Source organism: Muntiacus reevesi, chromosome 9 (assembly GCF_963930625.1).
Source record: "Muntiacus reevesi chromosome 9, mMunRee1.1, whole genome shotgun sequence".
NCBI lineage: Eukaryota > Metazoa > Chordata > Mammalia > Artiodactyla > Cervidae > Muntiacus > Muntiacus reevesi.
Window position 1 is genome coordinate 47095527 of NC_089257.1, and position 12687 is coordinate 47108213.

The 12687-nt window shown below is 41.3% G+C and overlaps 1 protein-coding gene across 1 annotated transcript in view; it reads left to right on the forward strand.

Annotated features, from left to right (window-relative positions):
• Positions 1-12687, forward strand: part of SYT9 (synaptotagmin 9) — a 209443-nt gene that overhangs the window by 70129 nt on the left and 126627 nt on the right. The window contains exon 3 of the mRNA XM_065944286.1: positions 6708-7254. Within this exon, the coding sequence (XP_065800358.1) occupies positions 6708-7254 (547 nt within the window). The remainder of the gene's footprint in view (positions 1-6707; positions 7255-12687) is intronic.

The window sequence follows — 12687 nt, forward strand, 5'->3', positions numbered from 1 at the left end:
TCGTAAATGCTATCCTATCAGCCTGGAATGCTTCTCCGTTTTCTTTACCATGCCAGGCTCCTTTGCATCTTTAATGTTCCACCTTAGATGTCAACTCCTCAGAAGTTTCCCTGAATGAATGAAAGTTGCTCAGTTGTGTCCGACTCTTTGCAACTCCATGGTCTGTCCATGAAATTCTCCAGTCAAGAATACTGGAGTGAGTTGTCATTCCCCTCTCCAGGGGATCTTCCTGACCCAGGGATCAAACCCAAGTCTTCTGCATTGCAGGCAGATTCTTTACCATCTGAGCTACAGGGAGTTCTCTGACCACCTGTCTGAACTACGTATTCTTTCCTCCACTTCTTCCCACTCTATTCTCCTACAAGTTGCCTCACTTTCACTTCCTCACAGGATTAAAATCTATTTCTAATTATGCAATTGTTTGTTTATTATCTATATTCCACTCTAGACGATGAATTCGGTGCGTTCAAAGACCAGATCTGCTTTGCATCTCCTTATGTAGGTCAGGAAGCAACAATTAGAATTGGATATGAAGCAACAGACTGGTTCCAAATCAGGAAAGGAGTACATCAAGGCTGTACAGTGTCATGCTGCTTATTTAACTTATATGCAGAGTACATCATGAGTAACGCTGGGCTGGATGAAGCACAAGCTGGAATCAAGATTTCCAGGAGAAATATCAATAACCTTGGATATGCAGATGATAACACCCTTATGGCAGAAAATAAAGAAGAACTAAAGAGCCTCTTGATGAAAGTACAAGAGGAGAGTGAAAAAGTTGGTTTAAAGCTCAACATTCAGAAAACTAAGATCATGACATCTGGTCCCATCACTTCATGGTAAATAGATGGGAAACAATGGAAACAATGACAAACTTTATTTTGGGGAGCTCCAAAATCACTGTAGATGGTAACTGCAGTCATGAAATTAAAAGACGCTTGCTCCTTGGAAGAAAAGTTATGACCAACCTAGACAGCATATTAAAAAGCAGAGACATTACTTTGTCAACTAAAGTCCGTCTAGTTAAAGCTGTGGTTTTTCCAGTAGTCACGTATGGATGTGAGTTGGACTATAAAGAAGGCTGAACGCTGAAGAATTGATGCTTTTGAACTGTAGTGTTGAAGAAGACTCTTGAGAATCCTTTGGACAGCAAGGAGATCTAACCAGTCCATCCTAGAGGAAATCAGCCCTAAATGTTCATTGGAAGGACTGATGCTGAAGCTGAAACTCCAATACTTTGGCCACCTGATGCGAAGAACCGACTCGATGCTGGGAAAGATTGAAGTCGGGAGGAGAAGGGGACAACAGAGGATGAGATTGTTGTTTGGATGGCATCACTGACTCAATGGAGATGAGTTTGAGTAAACTCCAGGAGTTGGTGATGGACAGGGAGGCCTGGCATGCTGCAGTCCATGTCACAAAGAGTCGGACATGACTGAGTGACTGAACTGATGTATCTAACACCTAGTGCAGCCTCTCACACATAGTGGAATTTTTCATGAATGACTGACAAAGTGCATTCATCAATATCAGGCCATTTTTCTTGTGTTCTGATGACAAAGCACTAAAAGTATAAACCAAGTGGAGCCTGTAATGATATGAAACCAATGGAAGGTGACTTGTCCCAGGTCTCACATTCATTCAGAGCCTTACTTTTGAATTTGTCAAAAAGTAAGTTCAGAGACTTTTGAACTTGTCTCTGAACTAAGTAATCTGTAGAGTCACAGAAATACACTGGCAGAATTGAAAGAAGACAGTTTGAGTCCTCTAAATGTCATTACTGGCCACAACTCCATTAAGCGGTACGTTAGGATTAAATGTTGTAATTATTCCAGGTGTAGCACAGGTTTATTAAGCTATATATATATATATATTTTTTTTTTAATGTTGAGAACATTGATTAGATGTAAACATTTAAAACATAATGTTTTGAATTAGTCTTTAGTTATGTCTTCAGATTTTAATAAACTGACATCTTCAAAAATAAAAGTTGCCTAGACCTCTCTCAACTTCCATGAGACCCTGAAATGAGATATAAATGTGTGTTTTCTCTACTGGGATAATTATCAGGAACTATTATGTCCATGGCGTGTATATATTTACTCTAGACACACGAACACTTTAGAGAAAGTGTTGGTGGACATAGGCTCATTTTAGTAACAGAATAAAATATTTGAAGGTGACACCAAGGTTTCAGCCTTTTTAACTTGGTTGAGGGTGGGGGGAGCAAGACAGGCTTCATGTAAGCAGCACCATTTGAGCCCACATCTCCACCCTCCAAGGCCAGATACCTGCATCTCCCTTATCTCATTCACTCTGTAAGCCTCTGAATCCCATTTCCTCCTGCCGTTGTAGTCAGTTAACTGTGTCTGTTTGTCTACTACTCCCCCTTCTTCTGTGTCCATTTGTGATTCAGAGCAACCCAACCCTCCTCTCTCCTTCACAAGGGAAGATTCCAGGAAGGTCAGTTTCCTGTTCCCAAATTGTCTTGATTTGAACTTTGTAAAGAAACCCATGATGTTTCTGAAGTCACCATTTGCTTCTTTCTTTCCTGTCTTTGGACCCCAAAGCCTTAAAACAGTAGTAACCCAAACCAGGGAAGGGATAAGCCAAGTTTCCCCTCTGAGATGTGGTCCCTGAGATGAGGAGGGTGAAAGAGTATACTCTTGTCTGTGGTTGCATGGGAAACCCAGCAATGGGAGGGAAATTCTGAACTCTGGTTCTTAACACAAAACCTGGAATGGAATATGTGGGCATGTGTGAGGGGAAAGCTGCTGGGGCAGAAGAGCTGAAGGTCCCATCGTGCTGAAGAGCTGGGCCCCAAGAGGAAAACTTAATTTCCCCATTGAGGTCTGGAGCATCAGCGGGGAGGTTGAGAAGTGGGAGGCCAGGTCAAGTAGGCAGGCTCAGCTCAAGTACGGACTCCAAGTACCGTGACAGTTTCCCAAGTCGGAGGCCTTTCTTTATCCCTCTCCCTAACATCCAGTCAGTTCTTATCCCCTCTGCCCTGACGTATGTTAGTGTACAACTCTGTCTTCACTCCTGGCCAGGCATTTCCTGAAAGGCCTCTCTCTCCCTTCATCCCTACCTGACCTCTTACTTCACACATTCAAATTTGTTGAACTGTAGTAATGTCCTCTTTCTTAAGATCCAGTGGACACTACAATATTGTAAAGTAATTAGCCTCCAACTAATAAATGGAAAAAAAAAAAGATCCAGCTGAGGTGGCTGGCTTTTTGGGTGACTGAGACTTTATTTGGAGACTCAGAATGGGATGCTGGAACTGGTTAATTCAAATTTGATGGAAGGAAGGGGGAGATCCTTTTGTGTGTAGGCACCTACCTACCTACCCTTGCCCTTGGCTCATATCAGCACAGGTTCACATTCCTTCAGGCCTGAAAGTGTGTTTTTGAACTTGTTGTGGGAAATTGGCTTTGCAGATTTGGTTGGTCAACTTGGAAATTGCGCTTTCTCCAGGCTCAGCCACCAGTCTTCTGGCTCAGGTCTGGGACAGCCAAGTCCAATGGTGACGTCCTCTTCCTTGCGTGTTTCACAACAGGAAAATGGCTTCTGCCCACCTTGAGTGGGGCAAGAGGTGGAGGAAGCTGAGAGCTCCAGCCCTGGGGCCAGCTCCTCTCAGTCAACATTAGGGTGACTTATTTACCCAAGACACCATTTCTCAGCTTTCCTTCTTGGCCACCCTCATTGGGGCCCATCTTTCCTTCCATTCATTGTGCATATTAAGTGCTGAAAACATCAAAATACAGGACTCCCCAGACCTACTCAGAGGACTGTCTGCTTCAGACACACATCCCTCCTTGCTACACTCATTCTGCGTCCCTAGGCGGAATTCCAGATCCTCACGCTGGGGAGGGGGCTCTACTTTACTGTGGCCCGCCTCCACTGACTGTTTCAGACCCTGCATCTCGAGGGGAGCTCAGGTCATGACATTCTGTTCTTTATCTTTACTCTTTTCTGCTTTTGATTTGCTTTTTCCTCCTGCCTCTGTTTAAGTAGCCCATGGAAACTGTGGAATATTGATTTTCCAGTTCCTCCACCTCATCTTCTCCTTTGTGTCCCTGGGGGAAGCCTCCCTGCTCTCCTTTCTAGCTGCCAACTTTAGGCAGCAGGGTGATGGGTTACCCTGGTTCTCTGGCTGCTCTGAGCTTTGCTGGTCCATGCCCCCAACTCCAGTCACCACTCACTCTTTCCTGAGGGAAATTGGAAGTGAAAGAAAGCCCCAGGGAGTGAGCACTGTCATGGCCTGTTACAGTCTTTGCCATCTGCTTTAAGCCACTTCCTTATAGTTGGATTCAGCTGGTTTCCCAATAGTATGTGTGATCCTGAATAGGAGGAAAAAGGTTAAGACTGAAACTAGTTGCGTAAAATATTTGGGTGGACAGTAGTATTCATACCTGTGCTTGATTTTTAAAAAGAATCTTCAGCTCTCTTGGAATTTGGAATGAAGTCCTCCTGTGCAGTTGGATTCTGAGGTAATGGGCTCCTACTTTGGTCTTTGAAGTACAAATCTCTGCATAGTGCCTTCCTTCCCTAGCCCATCCCCTCCACCCCCTGGCAATCCATTCTGGTTAGAAGAGCAGAACATGTAGGATTTATTTCTCTCCAGATTTCATGTCTAAGAAAATGTGAGAGTAAAACAGAATATGTTCCATTGCCAAGCAGCCAAGTTCATATATTTTAAATTAAAATGTACATAGCAAGTTTAGTCTTGCAGATGAGAGATAAGACAAAATGCTGCTGTGAGGTGTCCAAAGCCATGACTCAAAAACCTCGCAGTTAAGTTGTTAGGCACAGAGAGTCTGCTCAGACAACCACTTCAGGAGAAAAGTGGCAGCAGGGTGGCAGGGGTTGCGCAGGTGTAGACACAGGACCCATGTTCCATCATAGACATTGGTGCCAAGATGGCACATCTAGTAGGTCTTGAAGATGCACTTTTAGTATTTAAACTGCACCACTGACTGACTGGATAGCGCCCAGAATTGCCCATCATAGGTGGTAACTGACTCCAGACTCAAGCAGGGCCCTTGTTTGAAACTAGCTTGGAGAGAAAAATCACCAGCAGAGGAAACCAAAGCTGGTTCCAGCCACTTAGGACCCTTGCATAGAGATTGAGGCTTGCTGCTTCCTGGGGGCCTTTCTGCCCAGAAATCCCAGTAGAGCAGGATTAAAACTCTGTAGTCTAGCACTGCAGAGGTTCAACATCTAGACAGGGACTGACCTGGGTGGTAGCACAGAGAGCTTTATCATTGTTCCCCCTACCCTCCCCTTCCTTCCTTGAAAAATCAAAAGATACAGAGAAAACTTAAGATGGTGAGTGGATTTCTTTGTAAGAAATTAAAATTCCACAAGAGAAGCATTCAGGCCACACGGTTTTTGCACATGTGGGAATGTGTATGGCTGAGTGTAGACTGTTGTCTGTGACAGGTGCAAGTGACAGCTCTGTGATTGTGCTTTTGTTCTATCGTGTGAGTGATTAGTAATCAGGAGGGTATTTTAGGATGAAGAGAAATGTTTAGCATCATAGCATCTGTATGACAAGGGAGAATAATTTCAAATATATTTCAGGGCTTATTAATCCCATATTTGCACCTTCGTTTCATAAAGTAGTCTTAAGAAAGGAAAAGAAGGCAGACTCCAGTGTTTACTCTGTCTCTTCAACTATTTACTAACCTCTCAGAGACAGTTTGACTGTTCCCCTTTCACCTTCTGGTGGAGAGAAGCTATTTTAATTAAGGTGATTGATACAATATAATAGCTATGAACTAAAATGAACAAAACTAACCTTAAAGACAACTTTCTATGTAATGACTACTCTCAGTTTGTGAGGACCCATACATATGGCAAAGAGATTTTCAGGAAAACATTTGATCCAAGCCAGCAAGCTTATAGGGTGAAGTATAGATTCTGATAGCAAAGATTTAATTTGTAATACCAGTGTCCAACCTTCTCTGAGTCCATATATAGATTTATAATAGCTTACCTTTAATTTTTATGTCTCATAAAAATTATAGTGTTTATTATAGAAATAAAACCCTCCCTCCTCATCACTTATCACCCACGTGGTACAATGGAAGCACAGTCATGGAGCTGGCACTTGTATCTTTCAGAGTCAACAGAATCCCCTACAAACAGATTCATCCTGTCACATACATTTCCAGAAGAGCAAAGACTATGTTCTTATGATGAAATGATTTGACTTATCCCATAAGAATGTGAATCCTTAGTAGGCTAAAAACCAGTGCCAGGAAATTCTATATAATTTAGAGAAATATCCATTCTTTTTAAGATATCATATAGCTAACTATTTCAGTTTCAGGACCATACTATATATTAAGGAGAATAATTTTATTTTCTAAACCAGTTTGTACATATCTTTACCTCCCACCAGCTGAATAAGCTTCTCTAATGTCATATTAGACAGTTTAGAAAGTGCATTAAACCCTCCAACCTCCAAGGTCACATGTTAGTAAGATCACTTCCAGATGCCCAGGCCTCAGTTTTGAGCTTCAAGCCTTGGGGAACAGCTTACTCACATTGATAAGCATTTTGAATTTAGATTTAAAAAATGCCTACAGATATAAACTTTTAATAGTATGTAGCAGTCTACCTATATCCCAGGCACAGGTTTGTGAAAGACCCAGAGCTAATGAGGTTATAACATTGTTCTCTCTTGCTCTTCATTCAAGGCACAATTCAATCCGAAGACAACTCAACCTGTCAAACCCAGACTTCAATATCCAACAACTTCAAAAACAGGAACAGTTGACTGGCATTGGTCGAATTAAACCGGAGTTATATAAGCAGAGGTCATTGGATAATGATGACGGGAGAAGGAGTAACAGTAAATCCTGTGGGAAACTGAACTTCATTTTAAAATATGACTGTGACTTAGAGCAGCTCATAGTGAAGATCCACAAAGCTGTCAACTTGCCCGCCAAGGACTTTTCTGGGACTTCAGATCCTTACGTCAAGATCTATTTGCTTCCCGATCGGAAGACAAAACACCAGACTAAAGTTCACAGAAAGACCCTGAACCCAGTGTTTGATGAAGTGTTTTTATTTCCAGTTCCCTACAATGACCTTGCAGCCAGGAAGCTTCACTTCTCTGTCTATGACTTTGACAGGTTCTCTCGTCATGACTTAATTGGCCAAGTGGTGGTGGATCACTTCTTAGATTTGGCTGATTTTCCCAGGGAGTGCATCCTCTGGAAGGATATCGAATATGTCACCAACGTGAGTCTAACATTTCTTCATTTTGGTTGAGGGTGGGGAGGGGGGAGCTTCTTGGTCAGCATGCAAACAGATTACTTATACCTTATTTTATTTGAGGGGTAGTGTACAAAATTTATCTCACTGTATTTAAAGCTATTACTTCAAAAAAAAAAAAGCTATTACTTCAAATCTGCTTCTTCAGTTAAGTTTAGTCGCTCAGTCGTGTCCAATTCTTTGCGACCCCATTGACTGCAGCGTGCCAGACTTCTCGTCCTTCACCAGCTCCTGGAGCTTGCTCAAAATCATGTCCATTGAGTTGGTGATGCCATCCAACCATCCCATCCTCTGTTGCCCCCTTCTTCCTCCTGCCTTCAATCTTTCCCAGAATCAGGGCCTTTTCTAATGAGTCAGTTCTCATCAGGTGGCCAAAGTTTAGGAGTTTCAGCTTCAGCATCAGTCCTTCTGATGAGTATTCAGGACTGATTTCCTTTATAATTGACTGGATTGATCTCCTTGCAGTCCAAGGGACTCTCAAGAGTCTTCTTCAATACTACAGTTCAAAAGCATCAATTCTGCTCTCAGCTTTCTTTATGGTCCAACTCTTACATCCATACACAACTGCTGGAAAAACCATAGCCTTGACTAGATGGATCTTTGTTGACAAAGTAATGTCTCTACTTTTTAAATATGCTGTCTAGGTTGGTCATAACTTTTCTTCCAAGGAGAGTCTTTTAATTTTACACCTGCAGTCACCATCTGCAGTGATTTTGGAGCCCAAGAAAATAAAGTCTGTCACTCTTTCCATTGTTTCCCCATCTATTTGCCATGAAGGGACGGGACCAGATGCCATGATCTTAGTTTTTTGAATATTGAGTTTTAAGCCAACTTTTTCACGCTCTTCTTTCACTTCGTCAAGAGGCTCTTTAGTTCTTCTTTGCTTTTTGCCATAAGGGTGATGTCATTTGCATATCTAAGGTTATTGATATTTCTCCTGGCAGTCTTTATTCTAGCTTGTGCTTTATCCAGCCCAGCATTTCTCATGCTGTCCTCTGCATATAAGTTAAATAAGCAGGGTGACAGTACACAGCCTTGACGTACCCCTTTCCCAATTTTGAACCAGTCCATTGTTCATGTCTAGTTCTAACTGTTGCTTCCTGACCTGCATGCAGGCTTCTCAGGAGACAGGTAAGGTGGTGTGGTATTCCCATCTCTTTAAGAATTTTCCACAGTTTGTTGTGATCCACACAGTCCAAGGTTTTAGCCTAGTCAGTGAAGCAGAGGTAGATGTTTTTCTGGAAACCTCCTTGTACCTTTCCAGAAACAAACCTTTCACAATTCTCATTTTGTGGTTTCTAAGAATTACTCTTGAAAGCAGTATTGAAAAGTAACATTCTGTCTTTTCTACTTCCTAGTTCTAAGTGATTCCCTAATAGACATTAGATATTATCTGCCCTCCTTACTTCATTTTCTTTAGAACTTTCTTAGGTTTGTTTGTGTTAAATGGATCCTGGCATCCTATTAACTGTTATCTGTAGCTGAGGGCACGTTGCCTGACTCTGAGAGCATTAAGCCCTTGCCATGTTCTCAGGTCGGCTCAGGAGCATTTCTCATGATCATCACATCTTCAGCTTTAATCCCAGAAGTGAGAATGATGGACAAGAGTTGGCACCACATTTTTAAATACAGAATCAAAGTTGCAAGGAGGTCTGTTTGAAAAGATCTGCTGCTATTGGCAAAACTAATCTATACAAGGTCAAATCATTTTTAGAACCCAGGAGAGAGGGCAGAAGTACTATGTACTGTTGCCTTATATCCATGTTTACATCTAGACATGAGATCACAGTGGTGGTATTTTCACTCCATTTGCATCTATTTCACTATCCTGCAGAGGGGTACTGACACTCCTGAAATAGAAAGGAAAATTGTGCTGTCTTAGGGGACTCTGATATTTTAAGACCACTCATGTCTTTTCCCTGTGCAAATTCGCTCAGGTAACTTTGTTAGCTCATCTTCTGAAGGGAGTATCATTCTCTTTCTCTACCTTGGCATCCAAGACAGCAAGCACCATAATCCTTATGCGCTTGGATAATGATCTAGCTAGAGTTTGGAGCCCATTTAGTGAAAGACTCTCACTCCACTCAAGAAGAGAACACACAAAATCTCTGCCCAGTGACCCAATACCCACACTGATACTCTGTCATCTCAGCCACTTTTGTCAACTGGGGACTCATGTTCCAAGGGACACCTTCTCTTCATGTGCTGTGTGATAGCAGGCCAACTTTGTCCTGCTTCTCAAATAAGCAGAGTGAAGCATGGAGTTTTGCTGGCCTTTATGATGAGGAAAGAAAAGAAGGAAATGGAGAAGGAGCAGAGAACATCAGATGATGAAATTAAGGTGACTAGGGAGATTGGGGAAGGAATACACCTCTTAAAACTTGAAAGGTTGTGATATTTGTAAACCTCAAAATGGTTGCTAGAGGTGGCAAGGGTTGTATCTTAAATCCAAACTGGCAAAATCAGAAGGCAGTGCTAGAAACTTAAAAAAAAAAAAAAAAAAAGAAAAAAAAAGAGGGCAGTGGGGGCAGGCTGCTGATACTAAGCAACGAATGGCTGAAGAATTAACCGTCTCACTGGAGTTCTTATAAATCACCTTGTGTGTAAACTAAGACACTTCTGGCCAGCAGTGATGAGCCTTGGTACAGAGACATTGGTCACGTCATCTAGTGTGACATCTTTTTTTTACTTTTTGACTAGTGGATTCTAGGATTCCATGAAATAACTGGAGTGGTTATTAGATATCTCATCAGGGATCCTGCTGTGAGTTGCCTTCTAGAGATTTTGTGAGAAGAGTAACACTTGAGTGCACAGTGGCTGGTAAAAATCTGCATAAACTGATCCCTGGTGGGCAGGACTCCTCAATCAGTTTCCCATGGGGTGAAAATATAGAATGGAGGCCTGCAGAGGCCTTTGGGCCCTGAGATCACTGCCATTGTCACACTTTGCCATGACTGTGGTGGGAGGCTCCACTGATGGAGAATCCTGAGCTTCCATAGAGTTGAGGAGAATGTGAAATTATTTATCAAGGAGGCAAACCATTAAGGCTAAAGGTCTTGAAGCTCTCAGTTGTTTCCTCAGGCCAACAATAAATATTCTGAGTGTTGATGGCATTTGGATGGCCAGCAGGAGAAAGGACGTCCTAAGAAAGGAATTACAGGTTGTTTCATAATCTATCATTTAAAAAATTTTTGTTTGGAAAATTACAATTTGGGACTGTTTTAACTGTGCTTTTTAAAATGTGACTTTGTACAAAGACTGATAAGGAAAGTCTGAGATTTACCAAGGTTTCATTTTTATAATACACATGTATGCCACACAGTATACACACTATACATGTACAGACTAATGAGGGAAAAATGAGAAGAACAGGCATGACCCACCCCTCAGCTGAAGACCACACCACCACCAAGTCCTGATGATGACCTCTGTGTTGTCCTCCCCATCACATTCTTTTAGCCCATTCCTGCCAAGAGGAAACCACTATCCTGAATTTTATTTGTAAGATAATATATTCTTCAGTTTTGTCTGTTTCTGCTTTTCATAGCTCTTCTTTGCCCTTTTTTTCAGTCCACATTGATCGTGACATTTAGCAATAGAGATGAATGGAGCCGTGGTTCATTTATTTTCATTACTATGTAAATTTTCATTGTGTTACATACATTAATTAGCTCTCTTGTATTGATGATATTTGGGTTGTGATTAGTTTTTTTATGGTTTTGAATAATACCACAGAGAACATATTTTGTGCACGTCTCCTGGTTCACACGTGCATTAATTTCTCTAGGAAGTAGCCCTGATAGAGGAAATGTACACATGCGTCCAAATTTTCTAGGCAGTGTCAAGTTTGTTTTTCCATCATGGCTGTACAAGTTGATCCTCCCACTGAGGTATGACAGTTCCTAATGTTTCACATTATCACTGACTCTTGGAATTGTCACACTATTTAATATGTAAACATGCATGTAAATATGATTTGTATGTACATGCATATAAATATGATTTGTATATTCTTAGTTGCCAAGGTTAATGGTCCTTTGATATGTTCATTGGTCATTCACATTTCCTTCCTTGATAAATGTTTGTTCAGCACTTTTTGTTGTTTTTCTTCTATATATAGATGCAATCCTTTGTTGGTTGTATGTATTACAAACATCATCTCTCCATTTATGGCTGCCTTTATACTCACTTGATGGTGTATTTTGATCAATAGAGGTTCTTAAATTTAATGCAGTATAATATATCAATATTCTCCATTGTAAGTTAGCACTTTTCTGTCTTATTTAAGAAATCCTTTCTTACCCTATTCATAAAGATATTTTTCCAATGTTTTTATCAGAAATTTTAATGTTTTGCCTTTCTTAATTATGATTTTAGTCCACCTCTCCTCTTCTTAGAAGGACAATAATATCACCATGAGGGCCTCACCTTCCTGATGTCATTTAAACATAATAACCTCCCATAGAACCCAAATACCACCATATTTGGGGTTCAGTCAGTTCAGTTCAGTCTCTCAGTTGTGTCTGACTCTGCGACCTTATGGACTACAGCACGCCAGGCTTCCCTGTCCATCACCAACTCCCAGAGCTTGCTCAAACTCATTTGCATTGAGTTGGTGATGCCATCCAACCATCTCATCCTCTGTGGTCCCCTTCTTCTGCCTTCAGTCTTGCCCAGCATCAGGGTCTTTTCCAGTGTGTCAGTTTTTCACATCAGGTGGCCAAAGAACTGGAGTTTCAGCTTCAGCATCAGTCCTTCCAATAAGTATTCAGTACTGATTTTCTTTAGGATGAACTGGTTGGATCGCCTTGCTCACCAAGGGACTCTCAAGAGTCTTCTCCAACACCACAGTTCAAAAAACATCAATTCTTCGGCACTCAGTTTTCTTTATGGTCCAACTCTCACATCCGCACATGACTACTGGAAAAGCCATAGCTTTGACTAGGTGGACCTTTGTTGGCAAAGTAATGTCTCTGCTTTTTAATATGCTGTCTAGGTTGGTCATAGCTTTTCTTCCAAGGAGCAAGCATCTTAATTTCATGGCTGCAGTCGTTGGGGGTTAGGATTTCAGTATATGAATTTGAGGGACACAGACATTCAGTGCATAAGACATCCATACTTCTTTTTCTATATGAATAAGCAATTTTCTGGCATATTTTCCCAGTAATCTGCAGTATAAGCTCTATCCTGACTTCATCTCTATATATGAAGAATCTGTTTCTGAATTCTCTCTTTTATCCTTATTTCTGTTTGAGTGACTCTACCAATAGCTCTATTTGTAAATTACTACCATTCTGTGATAAGCTTTAATGTCTAGAAGAGAAAATCATCCAACCTACTTTTTCTTCAATTCAATCTTGGCTGACACTTGGCTTTTCTCATAAATGTTAGAATCATATT